General features: G+C 42.3%; 1 protein-coding gene across 1 annotated transcript in view; it reads right to left on the bottom strand.

The window, feature by feature from the left end:
- Positions 1–21,146, bottom strand: part of LOC133384121 (dual specificity calcium/calmodulin-dependent 3',5'-cyclic nucleotide phosphodiesterase 1A-like) — a 117,706-nt gene extending 96,560 nt beyond the window's left edge. Inside the window, exons 1-2 of the mRNA XM_061626049.1 lie at positions 21,040–21,146; positions 15,435–15,617 (exon numbers count right to left, since the gene is read on the bottom strand). Of these exons, the coding sequence (XP_061482033.1) occupies positions 15,435–15,617; positions 21,040–21,146 (290 nt within the window). The remainder of the gene's footprint in view (positions 1–15,434; positions 15,618–21,039) is intronic.
- Between the last annotated feature and the right edge of the window lie 679 nt (positions 21,147–21,825).

Raw genomic sequence — 21,825 nt, 5'->3', positions numbered from 1 at the left:
CATCTGTTACAGCTTGACAAAGAGTAAACCAACCAAGCTCTCAGCTAACAATTATTTCATGGAATATCTCAGGATGGCGGAATAAAGTTGCAGATCCATCTTTTTTGGATTATATTAAGAAGCACGATATTATCCTTTTACAACAGACCTGGGTCAGAGAGGAACTTGATCTGAATGGTTTTTTAAAAAATATATATATTTATAATAACAAAAAACACATATCATCATAAACAAACAACTATCTCAACCCAGGTCACAGAGGATGAACATATGTATAACATAAAAAGATAACATACATCATTTTCAATGCATTGGAAGAGAGATGTAATAAACCTATGGATATACAAAAAACAAACAAAAAAAAGTTCCATTTTATAAATTAATTAGCAAAAATAAGATTACCAAAATTTAAGTGAACCATATGGAACTAGCTATGGATGAGAGACCGTCATGTAAACCATACTTATTTGCATATTCAATAAATAACCACCATGTAGCCTTGACGATCTGAATGGTTTCACGGCCCACTCTTTGGAACCAATGGGGGGTGCATCCCAAAGGAGGTCTGAGTGTGCCTGTCTCTACAAATATTTGAGCTACTATTACCAGACCAGACTCTTTGGCTGGGTTTGCTACCTCTTTAGTTATTAAGTTTAATAGGTCTTGGTTACTGGTAATAAATGTTTATTTGCCTCCTCCTCCTCAAAATAAAATGGTGAAGGACATTGGGTCAAGATTATAAGAATATATTGCCAACTTGACAGTTTTATACCCAGAAGCCCTTGTGATTGTGGCTGGGGATTTTAATGCTAGAATAGAATAGAATGATGAGCCTCTGTATTCTTATTTCCATGAAACCCCAGCTGTAATGGATGATGCTTTTAAATTACCAGTTAGACAGTCTAACAACAAAGAGTGCAATTATGCTGGGTTCTGTCTTATGCAAATGCTAAACAGACTGGATTTAGTAATGCCAAATGGCTGTGTGGAAGCAGAGAGAAACGGAGAATTTACCTTCCTATCTGGTTTTGGAGTATCTACTATTGATTTCTTCATAGTTTCTTATGATTTGTTAAATGCAGTTTCTAGTTGTGTGGTAGACAAACGCATTGAAAGTGACCACCTGCCCCTGGTCTTGTCTTTGAATTGTGGTAGTCAAATTATTCATGTTGACCAGGAACCTATTTTGAACGAAGAGATTGAAGTAAGAGCTGCACGTATTAGGTGGTCGGCTAAGGTGGAGAATTATTTAAAAGGGATGCTATGCTCAGATAGGAGTCTTCATCAATGCAATGCCTTGCTGTCAGCGGATTCTGTGTAAACTGTTCTTAAGGTTTTCCAAGAACTGATTTTGGACTTACAAAATTGTTTAACACATAAGTCCTTGGTAAGGAAACATAGCCTCCCCTGTAAGTCTAAACCTTGGTTCGATCAGAAATGTATAGCTGTGAAAAAATCCCTGAATGAAAAACACAGATCATACAGAGATAGGAATCTATCAATACTGCCCATAGAATGGATGGAGATGAAGAGGAGTTATAAAAATCTAATTGGGGGGAGAGAGACAGGCTCAGAGAGAGAATTGGCAGTGTTTAATAAAAGGACTCAGTTACCTTTTGGAGGATGGTCGCTAGGGGATGGCCAACATCAGTTGATTTGGAGTACCATATCCCTGTGCACTCTTGGGAATTGCATTTTAGCAGTATTTATGCAACCAGACAGCAAGGGCTAACATAAATGATTTCCCATAGTGGCCACCTGTTACTGTTATGGAAGTTCCGAATCTCATCACCAAACTAAAACTGGGTAAAGCACCTGGGAATGATAATATTCCTCCTGAAGTATTTAAAGCTAACACAGAGTGGTGGGCCCCAGTATTAGCAGCATTATTTACGAGCATTGACCACTCAGCATGTATTCCAGAGGATAGGGGGTTTGCCATTATTATCCCAATTTTTTTAAAAAGGGAAAAGATCCGATCCGGTTAATTACATACCCATTAGCCTGCTGAACATTATTAGCAAGCTATATGCTAGTCTGAGTGAGTGATATCAATGAGATTAAATGGGAAACCTATTAACATAACCATCATCCAAGTCTATGCTCCAACAGCAAACCCAGAAGAGGAATTGGAGAGATTTTACACAGAGGTACAGAAGGAAATTGATCACACACCAAAACAATATGTGCTGATAATCATGGGGGACTGGAATGCAAAAGGAGGGAACAGAGAAGACCTAGGAATTATGGGGAAATGGGGCTTAGGAGACAGAAATGAAGCAGGAGAAAGACTTACTGAATTCTGTGAAGCCAATAATTTGTTTCTTGCAAACACATTTTTGAGCAACCAAAAAGACAACTGTACACGTGGACATCACCAAATGGTCAATATAGAACTCAAATTGATTATATAATTGCTAGCAGAAGATTGAGAAGTTCCATACTTTCTGCAAAAACAAGACCAAAAGCAGACTGCGGTACAGATCATGAACTGGTCGTATCAAAAATCAGAGTAAAGCTAAAGAAGAAGAACAAAGCAATCATAATGCCAAAATACAATTTAAATAACATCCCGGAAGAATATAGATATCAAATAAGAAACAAGTTTGAGGCTTTAAACGTAGTTGACAGAGAACCAGAAGAACTATGGAGTGAAGTCAGAGACATTATCAGGGAAGAGTGCAAAAAGATAATACCTCTAGTTAAAAAGAGAGAAAGATTTCAATGGATGACTGAAGAAACTCTTAAAATAGTCAGAGAGAGAAAGAAAGCAAAAGGAGATAGAAACACAGTCAAAACCCTAAATGCAACAATACAGTGACTAGTACCAAGAGAACTATTGCAATAGTTATTGTATAGAAATAGAAGAGGACAACAAAAAGGGAAGAACAAGAGCCCTATTCCAAAATATTAGAGAAATTAAAGGGAAATTTAAACCGAGAGTAGGGATGTTGAATAATCAACAGGGAAACACAGTGACTAACTGAGATGAAATAAAAGGAAGATGGAAGCAATACACTGAAGAACTCTATGAAAGAGATGCAAGGATGACAGATTCATTCACAGAGGAACTGTATGATGAAGAACCAGAAATTTTAGAATGTGAGGTGAAAGCTGCTCTTAAAATAGTTGGAAGAAACAAATCACCTGGAACATACGGCATACCAATAGAGTTGCTACAAGCTACTGAGACAGAATTTGTCCAAATTTTGACAAAAATCTGTCAAGAAATATGGAAAACTAAACAATGGCCCACAGACTGGAAGCATTCCATATACTTCCCAATTCCAAAGAAAGGGGATCCCAGGGAATGCAGTAATTATCAAACTATTGCCTTAACATCCCATGCAAGTAAAGTAATGCTCAAGATTCTACAACAAAGGCTCTTACCATATATGGAACGAGAAATGCCAGATGTCCAAGCTGGATTTAGAAAGGGAAGAGGCACCAGAGATCATATTGCAAACATATGTTGGATAATGGAACGGACCAACTTTGGCAGCATCCCACCCTGATTTTAGAGATAACATAGGGGCATTTGTACCTGCTTATTATTTGGCTAATCTGACCATTCCTAAATTTAGAAAAGCATTTACACTAGCCAAGTTTAATGTCTTACCATCGGCAATTTGGAAGGTAGATTCAAAAAACTCCCTTTTAATGAGCGAGTATGCCCATGTTAGGCGGGGGAAGTAGAGACAGTGGGCCATGTTCTACTTAATTGTGTATTTTATCGTGACTTTCTCATTACCCCGATTTTACAAAAAATTCCTGGTAGAGATGATGCATTTTATCTGGATTATCTTTTGTCTGATCAGAATACTCAGGTCATAGTTAAAGTGGCTGGCTTTTGTGCAGCGGCCATTATATGCCGGAGAGCAATGTTAAATCAACATCACACATAGGTTTTATAACTGGCTTTTTATTTGAATCTGTATAGTTTTGTGGGGTGAAGAGAGTGAGTTTCCCATAGAGCTCTAAGATCTCCCCCCCAACCCTTGGGGCCCATTAACAAGGCCCACCAAAAGCCCTTCAAGGTCTTTATTTCACAAGCAAGGATGCCTTGTACATATTTACTTAGAAATGCATCTTGCAGGGTACTATAGGTTACTACTCACTAGGGTAGGGCCCTGATCCTTTTTGGCCCAGAGTGGAGGCATTTGGAAATCTAAGAAACCGCTGTGGGTACCACAAAATGCCCCTTTTTGCAGAAGAGGCAACTGTTGATCCTCAGATAGCACCTCTCCCCACAACAACAACAAGTGACAAAACACCCACACAAATCACAGAACAAAATAGATTAAAATACAGGCAACACCCCCACCTGCAAATAGACAACCATAACCCCCCCAAAAATAATCATTTAAAATAAAAATTAAAAATTGAGAGGAAGAAGGGCTAGAGCAGGTGTTCACAGGTGCTGTGGTGGCCACCGGTGCCATGTTGGGGACCCTAGCCCTAGGAAGTATGTTTAGGACTGCAGTCCTGGACTCATTTTCCTGAGAGTAAGCTCTATATTGAATTACGCTACTTCTGAGTCACGGCAAACAAGCCGTGTGCCTAGACCAGTTTGGACATGTGGGGGGCCACCAGGGCTGATACTGGTTGCCTTAGCATCCTTCCTATTTTAAAAATGTTCTCTAGTCATGGGGTATGCAGCCAGGAAAATGCACAGTTATTGCTTTTAACTTTAAAAATAGATTAGACTTTTCTGCAACAAAATGGTGCTTTTTCCTAACTAAATGTGTTTAGCATTAGGGCAAGAGAAGTAACCCCCACTTTACTCTAGTCGTGATAGCACCATAATTTGAGTGAGTTTAAAATGCAAGGCTGCACATGCTCAGAATATTTCTTGTTTGTTTTTTGATCTAGCATGTCAGGAATATAGACTCAGGTTTAAGCATGGGATGGCAATGGAGAAGAAAAATGTTAATTGTGCGTTTTAAACTGAAAGCCATCTGAAGCCCCCCCCACCACCGGCTGCTGCCCCAGTAAAACCATTAAGCCCAGGGTCTAAAATTACCTAGCCACACTGCTATTCCTGTGAGTAATACTGGTAAAAGAGAATTCACATATTTGGAAGTGTGGCTGCAATCGTTGTTCCCAAGCTGCTGCCTGTAATGGTAGACCAAACCATGTTTGTTTTCTCTGTCAATTATTACTCACTGGGTGGGATTGGGTTGGCTGTCAAAGTGAGTTTATAGCAGCTCACAGGGTAGACAGAAAGGGTAGAGAATCTTCTTACTCTTATTCATTTCTCAGACCTGTTTCTGAACCTCTTGGCAGGGATATATCCAGGAGGCACTCTGAACCATTCACAGCACTTTATATAAATAGTAAATAACTATACAGGCAGCTGAAGCCTGGCTCGCGCACCAGCGCAGTCAGAACCTCCCTGATGGAGAGCGTGCCATGGTCTACAGAGCACCTGCCTGCGCTTCCACCTGACCCTTCACCACAACAAGGGAGACCTGGGATGGAAGTCATGGGGCTGTTGAGCCAATTAGAAGCAGTGGCGGTGGCGCACTTAGCCAATAGGGAGCACCGCCACAGCAGCCAGAGGTCACTTTCTGTTGCTGCTGAGTTTGTGGTCAGGGTGATGGCAGATCCAGCCAGGTGGTGAGGACAGGTCAGGGCGATGGCAGATCCAGCCGAGTGGTGGTGGTGCAGGGATGGTTCCAAGAAGGGGGCTCTGTGTTTCCTTTGGACTGGCGCTCAGTGGTGACAATGGCTCAGATGAAAGGGCAAGGGTTGGGGGGGAGGAAGGAGGATATCATGAAGCTGCATGCTTGGAGAGAATGAGATGGTCTGTCCTTGGCAGGGGTGAGAAGAATCTGTGTGAAAAAATGAGGGGGCTCCTGGAACAATGAGTAGTCCATAAAATAAAAGGGTTTTGTGTTGTGCTACCTTAAAGATGAACAAAATGGAGAGGTTTGTAGCACTTTAAAGATGGAACTAATTTGTTATGGTATCAGGTTACGTGCACCACAGTACCAGACGTATCTAAGAAACATGTTGTGGCATTGATTTATTCATTAAGATTGCTTACCTGCCCTCTTCTATAAGGTCCCCGGACGGGTTGCCATAATATAATCCTATAACTAAAAGCAAGCAAAATAATTTGTCCAGTTTTTAAATCAAGTAAATCAATTCCAGACAAGCATTTGTGGACTACAGTCCACTTCCTCTGATGCATATCATCAAATGAGCTGCAGTTTATGAAAGCTTATGCCATGATATATTTGTCCATCTTCAAGGTGCCACAAGGCTCTTTGCTGTTTTTACCTAAGCAGACTAAAATAGATAAGGTCAAATTGCGTGTGCGTGTACTGAGTTAAAGAACAGCACTTATGTAATAGAATCTGAAAAATTTTAGCATGTGTTTTAAATTGTTTTTAAATTATTTTTTTCAAATTGTGTTTTTAAATTGTATTTTTTGTTTTAAAATTTGCATATTTGTTTTTATTGTTTTTAATTGCTGTAAACTGCCCAGAGAGCTTCGGCTATGGGATGGTATATAAATGTAATAAATAAATATATAAATAATACAAATGAAAGACGTGGTGGAACTGAAGTTATGTGTGGTGTTGTATGCATATGTATATTCTGATACATGTGCTCATGTTCTGTTGTGGGCTTCCCAGGGCGTCTGGTTGCCCTACTGGACTAGATTGCTGGACTAAATTTGCCTGTGGTGACATCCAGCAGGGCTTTTCTTATACTCATTTAAAGCAATAGTGGCCTAACATTTTCAGTCTGAGGGCAGCTTTCTAGGTTGGCCAGCCTTCTGAGGGCTGCCTGCCTGTGGTGTCATGGCCAAAGTTTCCACTGAGCATTTGCTGTCATGTGCACACACTGTAATTGTGTACCACACATTCTCTTCACTCATGTAGTCTCTTTCTTGTATTGTATATTTTATTATTATTTGTAAATTGTGTGCTACACATCCTTTATATCAGTAAAATTTATGATAAACGTATGTACATATATATATGCATACTTTTTTTTCGGAGAGCCGGTTGTTAAACATTTACTAGCACACCACTGGATACAAGCCAGTATTGTTTAGGTTACACTACATTTTCAAAATTGGTTTTAGGACATTCTGTTGTAGTATAGTTTGAAACTGCCTGATCTATAGATAATAACAAAAGGGTGCTTTCTCGCTCATTATCAGAATAATTTATACACCACCTTTCATTTGAAAAGAAAAACCAAAGTGGCTAGCAAAATACAATTAAACCATACTGCTAAAACAGCAAGGAAACATCAGTTACATTAGCCAGAAATGCCAAGAGCCGGTACTATTTGTTGGGAAGCACCCAGGTAAGTAGGTACATTTTATTTGTATTTATATTTATTAGTTGCTTTTTTCAGAATGAAACTCAAACGACATACAAAAAAGAAAAAACTCAAAAACATATGCAAAATAAAGATCACAATACAAAAGGAAAAATCAAAACGATATACGAAGCAAAACTCAAAAAACAATGCAAGAAATAAATCACAAAACGATATACAATCCAAATACTGTGCAGCATACAGTTAGGAGTTGTCTTACAAACCTAAGTAGACACAAATAATTAGATAAAGAGGCATCCTTGTGGATACTCTCCTTATTCTTTTCATCTGAATTTCAAAACCTATACCTTATCTTCCTTTATAGAATGGGTTTCAAGATACTTGATTTCAAACTCTCATGAGGGTTTCTTTTCCCCTTTTGTTGAGAATGTGACAGTTTATTTTTACGATTTTTTTTGTCCCTGAAGAGGAGTAATAGATCTTGTAATAGACATGCAAGGGTTTTGAACTGGGATGTTATTAGGAAAGTCAGAGGGGAATTCCCCCTACCCCTCCTGAAGGCCTACTGGTGAATAATTCTAGTATCCTCCTTGAGTTCAACAGGGAAGGTTTGCTCTAAATTTACTGGTTTCCTTGTGGGATAAATAGTGGGTAAAAGGGGTTTAGACAGAATAGACCCCATTTCCAACAACAATTTATGGGACTTTGAATACTGCCATGTCTTCCAAACCTTCATGCATGTATTGGGATTCCTCAATCCCAATTCAACACTTCCGTTTGAGCCATTTGAATAATGCATGTTAAGCAGCTTAACTTCTCCCGACTCCAGTAAAACTCCAGATAGATTATATCAGTCACACAATAATGCTTGCTTCCTAATAAAGTAACCTTGTGGGTTCTTCACTGTCCAGTATGGATGTTCACCCTTGGAACATCCAAGAAAGATGACACATCTGTAAGAATTTTTGCAAAATGAAAATTAATTTCCCTTTGCACTGGAGAATTTAAAGGATCTTCAGGATTATCATGAAGCTCTCCAGTAATAATGGGCTCTCTCATCTGTGCTTAGAAGATTTCCTGGAGGAACAATTTAATTATATCAGGACACACAGCACAGAAGTTGTAGCTTGGAGTCAACACTATTTGTTTAAGCAAGGTTATTTCATTAAATATATTTTCAGCAAACGCAGAAGTCAGGAGATAATGGTCCCCTAAAAGGGATATGGGGACTATAATTAGTCTCATCCAATGCATTTAAGTCATGATCTCCCACATCAGTCTCCTCAAAGTCGGAAACAGAAGACCCATTGTTATGTATAATACCATAATCATTTCCTTCCCCTTCTTTACCTTTCTCTATAAAATCACATTCGGGGTGAAAAAAATCCCTTATTGATTTTGGGGTTTGAGGGGTGCTTATATTATCATGCTACAATTTATCAACCAAGCATTGCCTCCTCGTCCAAACTATAACTACCATGGTAGAACAATACAAAATAATTTTTTTTAAAGGTATAATTCTAAAGTAAAAGAAAAACAATCTTTAAAACAAACAAACAAAACGTAACTACTAAACCCCCAAGCTGCTGAGGAAAGCAATCTACTACATCTCCTACAAAACTTCAGTATCCTGAGTGGAGGCTTATTTTGTTGGGACTAAGGTAAGGCCTCAGCAGAAAAACAGGGCTTATCTACACAGCGATTTAGTGTGCATTTGTGCTACTTGCATCCCCTTTTAATTCTCATAGTTCATGTGATGTTACTGGCAAACAGAAGATATCATACATTTCCCCCCTGTAAATCCCTACTAATCCAATCCGCTGATAATACGAAAAAATTAGAACAATACGGCTCCACTCCACACATCTTTGAAGATGCTTTGCTTCAATGATCAGTTTTACCTATTCTAAGCATGATTGCACAGGAGTGAATCCAGTTAAACTCAATAAACATGCAAATGATCAAACCTGCTCCCCCCTCCCATCCCCTTTTGCCCTTTCCCTCCCCCTTCCTTCGCACCTTCCTCCACATCCCCTTCCAATCTCCTTCCTCCTTCCCTCTCCTGTCCCCTCCCCTCCTCCTCCATGGTCAGTTTTACCTATTCTAAGCATGATTGGATGGGAGTAAATCCCACTGAACTCAATAAGCATGCAAATGATCAAACCTGCCCTTTTCCCCTCCCCCTCCCCCCTGCTCCCCTCCCCCTTCTCCCCTCTGTCCTTCCTCCTCTCCCTTCTCCCCCTACCCCTGCCCTTCCTCCTCCTCTCCCTCCTCCTCCCCTCCCCATCCCCCCATGGTCAGTTTCACCTATCCTAAATATGATTACAGAGGAGAAAATCCCATTGAACTCAATAAGCATGCAAATGATTGATCCATTCTCAGCAAACTTGTACAGGATCCCCTTTCTTACCTCCCAGATTAAAAAGCAGAGCAATTCACTAATAGGCAAAGAAACTCTTGCGGTTTAAGGACATATTATAGCCAACAGATATTTCTATCAAACTTGAACAAGCAGGGAAATTGGGCACCTATCGTGAATGCACCAGGGGAGGAGGGGACCTGACCTCCTTTCTGAGATATTGGACTGCCCTACAAATGTGTCAAAATGCAAACACAATTTGGGTTGGTCTTTCACACAGTCCAATCCACTTCCTGTGTAGCTTGGAAGAATTTGGTAACATTCCTGCTCCGCTGGTGCATTCACTATAGCTGCCCAATTTCCCTCCTTTTCAAGTTTGATAGAACTATCTGTTGACAGAAATATCTAGGTACATTCTTAACCTGCAAGGTTTTTTTGCCCATTAGTGAATCATAGTTAAGGAGACATTCCTGTGAGGAAAAAGAGTGGAGGAAGGTGAGGCGGGAAGGGGGAAGGGCAGGGCATGGGGATAGTTTGTGGAGCTATGGATATAGTCTAGGTCAGTGGTTCCCAACCTTTATGAGCACGGGACCCCCTTTATAAGCTGGAAAAAAATTGTGACCCCCTCCCCCCAGAAAGGCAGGCTGGCCACCAGGAAGGAAGACGGAAAGCAGCCTTTCTTTGCAGCCTTGCTTCTTTTTGCTTCACAAAAACCCCTCTCCTCTCATTCTAAGCAAGGGCGTTGCCAGTAGCGGCAGTGCAAGGAGACAGGAATCAGTGATAGTAATCCCCTCTTCTTCCTGGTAGCTCCACCCTCAGCCTCCTTTGACATCTGCCATGTATTTAATAGGCAGATGCCTGCCCTTAGTGGGCCTGAAAGACGCTCTGGCACTTCAGCAAAAGGCCTCCCCTCTCATATGGAGCAAAGGGGTGTCATCTGCAGCGTCAGTGGAAAGCAGACAGTGTAGAAGGAGTGAAGACTTTTTTAAAAAAATTAATAAATAATTCATTTCTTTACTATTCAAGGCCCCCTCTGGATTACTTCGTGGCCCCCCTGGGGGTCCCAGCCCCCAGGTTGGGAACCACTGGTCTAGGTCTTACATGGGTTTGCTTACATAAATTAATTTAACTTTTATGATGCAAAAGGTTGAAAATTTCTTCCTCCTGGTCCACTTTCAGACAATATAACATAATCTCTCTCTCTCTCTCTTTACTTGCTTAGTGTTGAACTTTGCTTCTTGTGCTTTTACCCAGCTCAGGATCAAGCCCACAGTCCTGGATGGTAACATACATATTTGAAATACTCTATTCAAGAGCTGTCCACAGCCCAACAATGATACCAAGTACTCTGGCAAATGTTTTGGTTCGCTTTGCTGGGCAGGGATGAGAACTTTTGATCAGGTGTAGTTTCCGACGCCAGCATTTCAGTGGTTTGAAAAATCTGTCCTGATTTCCTCATATACTGTTGTAATATGCAGTTCAATTCGAACTGGTGGGTTGGGTCTGCATGGGGTTAAAAGTGTAGATAGAGAGGAGACCTCCTTTAACCTATCCTTTGATCTGCTAACCCTTCCTATGTAAACTGTTATTCTTAGGCTGGGGCGCCTCTTCAACCGGGCACGACAGAAGCAGGGGCAATTAGGCGTCGGCTCTCTCTACCTAATGACGCCGGGAGGGAGGATGTCTCAGATTCCGGTGGGGTTATTGAATTGGCAAAACAGGGGTCAGGATTGTGTGCTCCTTTTGCCTTATTCTCCCCTAATATTTGTAGGCTGACACATACCTTTCCTTCTCCCTGACTGCCTCTGCCCCGCTCCCCTAGTGTAAGATGGTCATTTAAGTTTGTGGATAAGTGGGTAAAGGAGGGGATCCATGGGGTAAAGGAGGGAATCCAAGGGGCTGCCATTAATGTTGTTGAAGGCAGGGGGAGATACGAAGTAGGGAGACAGCCATACTATCAAGGGAGGGTAGAGTGTAACCGATTGTTGATAACCCCCAAGCTGTCCTCCCGCTCAAACAACCTGGATGGTCTCAGTGACAGTGACCCCGGGTTAAAACTGCTGCTGTTGAATGCCAAATCGGTGAACGGAAAATCGATGCTCATCCAGGATTTGGTCCTCGATGAGCATGCTGACCTGGCCTGTGTTAATCTCTCCCAGCTTTGTCCACCTGGTTTTTCAGTACAGCAGCAGCCGAGACCTGGGGGACAGGGAGGTGGGGTCGCAGTGGTCTATCGTGACACCATCCCCCTGACCAGGTGCCCTCTCCCACAGTTCTCAGGGTTCGAGTGTGTGTACTTGAAGTTAGGTGGCCAGGACAGAATAGGGATTCTGTTGGTGTACCGCCCACCCCGCTGCTCCACAGTCTCCCTACCTGAGCTAGCCGGGGTAGTCTCAGGGTTGGTGTTGGAGTCCCCTCGGCTTGTGGTACTGGGTGACTTCAACATCCATGCTGAGACTGCTCTGTTGGGAGTGGCTCAGGACTTCATGGCCTCCATGACAACCATGGGTCTGTCCCAAGTAGTATCTGGCCCCACTCATGTTGCTGGTCACACCCTCGACCTTGTTTTCTGTGTTTGTCAGGATGACGGTGATCTTGGTGTGGAAGAACTCACTGTGGTTCCGTTGTCATGGACAGATCACTACCTGGTTGGGTTTAGATTCACTGGGACTCAGAACCTCTGCAGGGGTGGGGGACCGATTAGAATGGTCCGTCCCAGGAGGCTGATGGATCCAGATGGTTTCCTGACGGCTCTTGGAGATTTTCCTGTCACCTTGGCAGGCAATCCTGTTGAAACCCTGGTTGACCTCTGGAATAGAGAAATGGCCAGGGCGGTGGACACGATTGCTCCCGAGCGTACCCTCTTTCGGAGTGGAGCCAAACCGGCCCCATGGTTTTCCAAGGAGCTGGTGGTGATGAAACGTGTCAAACGGGGACTAGAGCAACGTTGGCGGAAGACTCGGAGCGAAGCTGATCGATCTCGGGCTACAGCCTATTTGAAGGCATACTCCAAGGCAGTATGGGCTAAGAAGAAATCTTTCTTCTTGGCCTCCATTGCGTCTGCTGGGAGCCGTCCAGCGGAACTGTTTCGAGTGGTTAGGGGGCTTTTAAGTTCCAGCCCCCGTGAGGGTAATTCTGACCACTCAGCAGACCGCTGTCAAGAATTTGCACGGCACTTTGCAGACAAAGTCACTCAGATTCACTCTGACTTGGATGCTAAAATTGATACAGTCTCTGAGGATGTAATTTTGATGCCTGTTTGTCCAATTAAAATGGATTCTTTTCAACTTGTTCTGCCCGAGGATGTGGACAAGATCCTTGGAGCGGCGCATGCCACCACTTGTGTACTGGACCCTTGCCCTTCCTGGCTTATTAGAAGTACCAGAGGGGGACTGGTCGATTGGGTCAGGGGAGTAGTTAATGCCTCTCTACAACAAGGCAGAATTCCATCATGCTTAAAGGAGGCAGTTATAAGACCACTGCTGAAAAAGCCCTCCCTGGATCCCTCTTTACTAGGCAACTACCGGCCAGTCTCCAATATTCCATTTTTAAGCAAGATAATAGGGCGTGTGGTGGTCGCCCAACTCCAGAGATTCCTGGATGATATGGATTATCTGGATCCATTTCAATCTGGTTTCAGGCCTGGCTATGGGACAGAGATGGCTTTGGTCGCCTTGGTGGATGACCTATGCAGAGAACTGGACAGGGAGAGTGTGTCTCTGTTGGTTCTACTGGACCTCTCAGCGGCTTTTGATACCATCGATCATGGTATCCTTCTGGGCCGCCTTGCTGAGATGGGACTTGGGAGCACTGTGTTACAGTGGCTCCAGTCCTTCCTGGAGGACTGAACCCAGAAGGTGGTACTGAGGGACTCCTGCTCGACCCCCTGGCCATTGACCTATGGGGTCCCTCAGGGTTCAGTTTTGTCCCCCATGTTATTTAACATCTACATGAAACTGCTGGGAGAGGTTGTCCGGGGTTTTGGGGTTTGGTGCCATCAGTATGCCGATGACGCTCAACTCTATTTCTCTTTTCCACATGAAGCCAAGGAAGCCGTACAGGTCCTAAATCAGTGTCTGGCATCAGTGATGGACTGGATGAGGGCAAACAAGTTGAGGTTAAATCCTGATAAAACAGAGGTAGTCCTGGTCAGTCGGAGGGCAGATCAGGGAATAGGGATTCAACCCGTGCTGGGTTGCACTCCCCCTGAAGTCTCAGGTTCGCAGTTTGGGTGTACTCTTGGACTCAGCTTTGAATTTGGAGGCCCAGATTACTGCTGTATCCAGGAGCGCCTTTGCCCAATTAAAACTGGTGGCCAGCTGCGCCCATTCCTGGAGCTGCCTGATCTGACTAGGGTGATGCATGCCTTGGTTACATCCCGCTTAGACTACTGTAACGCACTCTACGTGGGGCTGCCTTTGAAGACTGTTCGGAAACTTAAATTGGTACAAAGAGCTGCAGCCAGAGTGTTAACCGGGGCTGGTTACAGGGACCATACAACTCCTCTGTTACAACAGCTCCACTGGCTGCCAATTTGTTTCCGGTCACAATTCAAAGTGCTGGTTTTGACCTACAAAGCCCTATACGGCTCAGGTCCAGGCTATTTGACAGATCGTATCTCCCTACATGAACCTGTCCGGGATTTGAGATCTTCAGGTGAGGCCCTTCTTGTGCTCCCCACACCTTTGCAAGTACATATGACGCAGACATGAGATAGGGCCTTTTTGGTGGCTGCCCCTAGGCTATGGAACTCCCTACCGAGTGAGGTGCAATTAGCTCCCTCCTTGCCGTCTTTCCGGTGACAAGTAAAGACTGTTTTATTTCAACGGGCATTTGGGATAGAGAACGACCAAGATTAAATGTCATACGATTGGTGACTACAGTATATGATTTTATTATTTTAAGTTGTCTGCTGTTTTTAACGTATGTTTTATGGTTTTTAATTTTTCTCATAGTTTAATTCTATTTTAATTGTATATTTCTGTATGTTTTAATGGTGTTGTTTTTAGTTGTAAGCCGCTCTGAGTCCTATTGGAAAAAGGGCGGGGTAGAAATAAAGTTTATTATTATTATTATTATTATTATGCTGACCACATCTTCCAGTTCCTTCTTCATTCTCTCTTTCTTGAGAAGACATCTTCTCTTTGTCTGTCTCTCTCCTCACCGCATGAGGGCAAACACCAGGCTTAGTGTTTGCATCTCCAACTTAGCTAGTTAGCTAGATGCAGAACTCTCTCCTATCAAGATGTACTTCCAGAATAAAGTAGTTCTTATTTTGAAGCTTAAAGTCTCAGTCTGACTAATTCCAAGGAAGGTGTAATATTTAGCAAGTATTCAAACACACAAAGCTCACTCAGGAGCTGTTTGCTTCTCTGCAACATATACATCATTGTTTAATGGTATAAAGCAGTACTTCTCTCCGCACAACCCTGTTCAGGAGCCCCTGGTTGTGCTACTGCTCAAGCCAGGAGGATGCAGAGAAAGGCTTAGTCCCTGGACCGATTATTTTGTGAGCTTGCTGATGCTGCTCAGCACCTGGGAGGCACTGCCACTCTCGGGAATCCCAAAGGACTTGGGCCCCACTGTCTCTCCATGTTTATGGTCTTCTATTGGACTTAAGTGTATGGAGATTGGTAGCAAATTGAGATTCTTGATGTAAAATTTCTCAAAGATGTAGGGTTAGATTCACCTTTAATTTTATCAGTCATTAGCTACAGAATTTAAACCAAATGATACTGATAGGCTTGTCATTTGTTATATAATCCATGCTCACCTTTTAACCAAAATATCAGCCTGGACTGCATACGAAATAGTTCGAATGCTTGCCTGTTCCTCAGGTTTAATACTGTATGCCTCTTTCGTCCTTGCGAAGGTAACAGTCAACCAGTCCTGTACATCTACAGGCACTGAACCCCACTGGATATTAGAGAGGTCATCTTCCGTATTCAAAAGACTCCTGCAAGAAATGTTATTTATTTAAGTCTTTATATCCCACTTTTCAAATGAGTTTTTCCCCCAAATAAAAATGTAACAATTTAAAAACAATTTTAAAATATCAAATATAAAATGTGAAAATACAAAACACAGCAATGTTAAACCCACAAAAACAAAACATCAGAAATCAATTATAAAATGCCTTCCAGAATAAAAAAGATTTGCTACCGCCGTGTTTCCCATTACCATCAGATTCCCACAGAATGATGCTCGTGGCCTAGTTTAACGTGATTAATTGCTTTCGTCACACAGCCTGGTGTAGTAACTATTCTGTAGATTGGGTAAATGAGAGAAGGTGACCTTGTGGCCTTGCAGATGTTGTTGGACAGTGTCTCTCATCATTCCTGACCTTTGGCCATGCTGGCTGGGGCTGAGGGGCGTTGGAGCACACCAACATCAGAAGGGCCACATGTTGCTCAGCCCGGCAGTAAATCTCCTAGGTTAAGGAATTTCACATTTTCATTCAAATACCAATAATGCTATTCTCTAGGTGGCCTCGTTTGGGGTTTCCAAAGGTCCTATCCTTAGGGTTCATTTGAGAGAACTAAAAATGTCTAAAGCTCATCAGTCACAATGGTGGTGCAAGGAGCAGTTATAATAAAATGGCAGTGGATGGAGATAGCGATTGGTGAAATCAGCTGCCAATTAATGACATTTTCTATTGATATCTAATTTGTGTTTGGAGAATCATTAAAAAGCCAATGTGGCAGGGAGTTCCATTGTTCAGGCTAAGTATTGACATTGGCTCTGGAGGTATTGAGTCTCAGCTTCCCTATTTTAGGGATAATTTCCTGATCCAGTTGCCCTAGAGAAGACTTTTTATTTTATATTCCCCCCCTCCAGTTTCTTAAAGTATTTTTACTCCTCAACTGTCATTTCTACCCCTAGTTCAATGGTAGAGCATCTGCTTTGCATGCAGAAATTCCCAGGTTCAATCTCTGCATCGCCAAGTAGGACTGGTAAAAGGTTGCTGTCTGAAACCCTGGAAAGCCATTTCCAGTCATTGTAGACAATACTGAGCTAACAGTCTGACTCAGTATAAAGCAGCTTCCTGTGTTCCTACTCCCATTCCCCTGTCACACTTAACTATTACCTGCCCGCAGCTGCCATTTTTATTGCTCCTCCCAGCCCTTTTTACATTCTGCCTCCTATAACAGCTCCCCCCACTCTCCTTTCTGTTCCCAATTTATTAGTAGTATTACTTTTTAAAATATGACATTTTTATCTCTTTCAAATTCCCTTCTTTGTCCCCTCTGGCTGTTTCCCCTTAAATGATGGAGAGGCTTCCTGGCTTGGCAGGAGACAGTGCGGGAAGGAAAGAGGATTGGAGATGTGAGAGAAGTCAAGGGGCATTTCTCCTTTTTCTCTCCTCAGCCTGTCCATCCGTTTTGCCTCATTCTGCCCACTTCTTTTTCTTCCCTCACACTCAGTCAGCCAAACTGTCCACTTTCTTCCCTGTCCTCCCTGCAACCAGCTCCTGTTCTCACACATGCTTGTGCACTGCACATGCAGGAAGGTGCTACTGCCCAACCAGAGGCTAGGCTGCTGAGGATCACTGGTGGTCCTTGGACCACAGTTTCAGAGACACTGTCCTGGTTGATTTTACTAGCAGTGTGCACCAGCCAGCCACAAGATTCACCTTGTATCTGTAGATTGGGAAACAATCTTATCTGTTTCAGATCTGCTCTGTGCTTTTCTGATTCGAGTTGTTATTTAGGTCTGAATAAGATCTGTTTAAACTGAAGTTCTTGTCTCCCCCTCAGTTGACTATTGGAATGTAAAGTGGCTATATATTTTTTCCTTTTCACGGAAGTCAATAAAGTTTGCATGCAAAGGAGACCTTCTAGTAGAGCTTGCGAGCTTCAGGGCCTGCTTTAGCACTTTGGAACAGGCCCCTATTTGCTTTAGATCGCTTCATGGGAGGCCTCACTTTGGACTCCAAATCTGAAGCAATTTTGGGAAAACCGAAGCTTTGGTCCTTCCCTTGACTTGCTTTGGGAAACCAAAACAGCAATACTGTAACATTGTAGTTGTTTCACACAGGTGCATGAAACCTGCAAACATTGTAGCTCTCCACAAATCTAAGGAAAGATCAAACCAACAGCATGGAAAATAAGTAATTAAAGTAGAAGTTGTTTTTGGAAAATAGAAAGGGATTAGAATAAAAAGGAACACATAAATCACAAAAAGAGCCCTAAACTGAACTGAGGAAGAAGGAAAGTGGTATGACCCTATACTGAGATGTCCTAAAGTTTGCAAATTATAACAATCAAACTAACATAACATGGAGAAAAGAAAAGAATAACAGTAGAAGGATTGCTTTTAAATTATTTGTTAGGAAGTAAAAAACAATTGGGAAGGATGCCAGTTAGGGATGGGCGAGGATTTCGATGAAATCAGAATTGGCATGGACTCCCTACTAATTCTCAGGTCCACTATCTTTGTGGACTGACCCTGAAACCTGAGACTTTCCATGGTTTTCCCCAACACAACATCAAACATAAATTAAACTGATCAGCCTACTTCCTCAGGCCCTCCCTTAGCATGTGCGGGGACTGGGGCAAAAGCATAGTTGGGGGGCCCCCACATTCTTTCTCTCTATATATATCCTTTCCTCCAGGCAGCGGCGGAGGCTTTGTATTTCGGCTGCTAGGAGCTTGTGGCTGCGGCTCCCTTTTTTGCAGCCTTTGTTGACGGCTGCGGCGGCTTTGTATTTTTCGTCTGCGGCTCCCTTTTTTGCAGCCTTTCTTGTAGACTTGCTTAGCGGCCACTGCACCTCTTCCTCCTGGCTCGTTTCTACGCTCCCCTCAGCTCGCTACTGCTGCCGTGAGGAGGATGCGGCTGCTGCTTTTATATGCAGATTGCCAAGCGCGGGGCCCAGGGCAACTGCCCCACTTCCTGGTGCCTAGGGGCAGCTCTGTACTTGCTGATTAAAATTGACTAGGGAAATGGAGGGAAAATGTGTCTGAAACTGATCAGCTTGTCTATTCCTGCTAATTCTCCCCCTAATGGTGCTGTGTGAGAGAGTGGGAACAGCAATGGGGGGGAAGGGGAGGGAGAAGCAGGCTGGTGGGTGACAGGAGGATGGAGGGATGGAAAGGTATGCAGGAGGAAGGAGAGGAGTGCGATGGTTGGATGTTGACAGGCAAACAGTCAATTTGGTTTTGCTTTTTAAAAAATGCAGTGGCTCTTTTATTTTAAATGACAAAGTGCAGTGTTTGTTGGACACCTGGGTCCACAGAGAGACTCGAGAGAGACTTTAGGGAATCCCTGATCCAGTTTGAGATTATTCACCTCTTAATTTGGGATGCACACAGAGCCAATGCACACTTCTAGTTTATACTTGAGGCATGCAAAAAGACATTCACAACCAATTTGAGAGATGACAAATGGACCCTGGATTGCAATCATTTGTTAGGAGTGTGCATTTGATGCTGAATGACCTTCATAGGTCAAAACCAGTACCTGAAATTTTTACACAGGAGACCCCTACAGCGGCAGTAGAACATAACCATCCAACATGGATGGCTTTAAACAATGATTAGACAAATTTCTGGAGGATAAGACTATTAATGGTTAGTAGCCACAATGACTATGTTCCATCTCCCCTGTTGGAGGCATTGTGCCTCTCAATACCAGTTTCTGGGAGCTGCAAGTGTGGAGAGTGCTTTTGCACTCAGGTCCTACGCACAGGCTTCCTGTAGGCATGTGTTGGCTACTGTGAGAACAGGATGCTTGACTAGGAGGGCCATTAGCCTAATCCAGCAGGGCTCTTCTTATGTTCTTTCCTCCTGTCACAGCCCAATAAAAATCCCCCAAACCTGTTAAGAGCTTCTCTCCTGCGGATGCAAATACTAACAGCTCTTTCAAGGGTGGGGGGATTGTTGCCATGATCATGGGAGAAAAGCATTATGCCTCTGTCCTCCTCCTAACTGGGCCTCCTGTGATGACTATTTGCAATTCTATTATTGTATCCAACTTAATAATACTCAGAGTAGACTCACTGACATCTGTGGTCCTACGTTAGTCATGCCAATTTATTTCAGTAGGTCTCCTCTAAGTATGACTTAGAATCAGAATCAGAATGTTTATTGCGGTCAAAGACCCATACAGAATATATAAAATACAGGTATAAGATAATGTACAGTAAAATGAAAGTTAAAATCTGTATAGAATAAAAACAACAAAATAAAATCTGTATTAAGGTTTTCAATGACAGGATTTTAACCGTTTGAGTTGAGCTGACTTAGATGTTGTTGGAAGTGGGGCAAGAGAAACTCCTGTTTTGTTCTTTTGTTTATGTTAGGGTCCTCCAGATGGTTAGGCTTGACTATCTTTACCTGAGATACTCTGACTGACTTCCTTCCGTCGTTAGGATGATATGCTTAGGGAAGCTTATCTGCCCCTTCTCCTTCAACTGTCCGAGAGAGAGAGGAGACACCTTTGTCTCTGCTCTCTCTCGCTCCTGAGCCATGAGGGCAACTCCCAAACCTGGGTGTTGCACCTCTAACTTAGTTAGTTAGAACTAGATATGCCTATGTATTTCTTTAAATTTATTTAAATAAAGTAGCTTTTCTTATTTTACTAAGTCTTAAGTCTCAGTGATCTCAATGCAGGGTAAAAGCCTGCTACTTACATAAACACACACACTGGCACACAGCATCTCGGACCGTTGACAATCTCTGCCAACGTTTATACAAATTTACACAACAAATGTAACCCCTAAAAATATTCACTGTAGTTTGGCCTTGAGAGAAGGAACAATGCCTTTTAAGATTATACTAGCAATCTGCAGTTCTTATTTAAGAAGATACTTAAAATCTGCAGGCCTCATGGCTCCAACATCCAGTCTCATTTTTGTAGTTTTGATGGTGGTGGTGGGGTATATTTCCTCCATTCCCTCCACCTCATGTAACATCTTGCTTGATTAATGGTTCGATTTTGTGACATTTTGGTTGATCCTAATAAAGTTATTGCCCAACAGTGGATTTTGGAGGGTTTTTTTTTCTTATGGACAAACATGGCTGCCTTTGTTTTTTATATAGTTTTTACAAGCATTTGTTACAAAAATTATATATATATGCTGCCCAATTAATTGGGGGGCACCTTTTTAGTTGATTTGAAAGTTTTAAAAATGTTTTAATATAATATTTTAATATAATAATAAATAGTAATATGAAGCCCTAATTACAACAGTGCATCCTTCAGGGTAAGATAATATGAATGGCAGTTATCAGAGGCAAAAGAAAGAGCTTCAGGCTTCAGACAGTGTTCTTGAGTTAGATGCAGCACCACAACTGATTGCTGTGGCCAAAGGAAACAGAACTCCAGTAACTAGTGATCCATCCCTGTCCTCAGCTTGGATGTAATGACACTATACTTACAACAGAGTGGCAGAACGTTTCTTTTTGGCCCTTTGGTCACAGGTTTTTGACTTTGCTGAACTATAATTTGTTTTGACACCAAGCTTCTCTCGTTTATCCTGTGTCATATTTGCAGCTGTGTGTCTCCTAACTTTACTGCCGTAAATTGCTACATTTATGCTAACAGCAGCTCCCTATTCCTATGTGCACATCATTCTTACAAATCCCCTACTGATGTCAATTCAACAGAAAAAGTCAAGCCTTACAGAAGCACTGTGATGTCATACTGATGTAACTACTAACAACCCTTGAGTAATCCACAGACCACACTTCTTTCCCAGGGCGAGTGTTTTTTCTTTTTTCCTATCCTTATAGTTCATGTGGTCCTGACAGCAAATGCCATGGTTGTTAAAAACTATATGTTCATGTCAGAAGCAGGATAATCTAGTAGTCATGAGATTATTAGTTGTATTTTTATTGATGTAATTTCAAGTTTGAGAAATTTAATGGTGCTTTCTTTAAAACTTATGAGAGCTAGAACATTATTTCACAATGGATACTGAGATGCTTACATAATTTTATACTAAATATTCTGGACTGAGGAATTTCCCAATATTGTTAAATTTGTGATAATATAATGCAAATTGGCAAAATGGTGGTAGAAATAGTGGTCTGACCTGTAAGCTAACTCTGTGTTTTATGCTTTTTTGTTTAACGAGCCAGTGAGTGATTTCAAAGGAAAAGAAAACATATTGCCTAACATCTCGTGTATCTTCTAGGCTGAATATCTGCTAGGCTTTCTAAGGC

This window comes from Rhineura floridana, chromosome 4, assembly GCF_030035675.1.
Source record: "Rhineura floridana isolate rRhiFlo1 chromosome 4, rRhiFlo1.hap2, whole genome shotgun sequence".
Lineage (NCBI taxonomy): Eukaryota > Metazoa > Chordata > Lepidosauria > Squamata > Rhineuridae > Rhineura > Rhineura floridana.
Note: the sequence above shows the minus strand (reverse complement) of the source record. Positions and strands in the feature narration are given on the sequence as shown.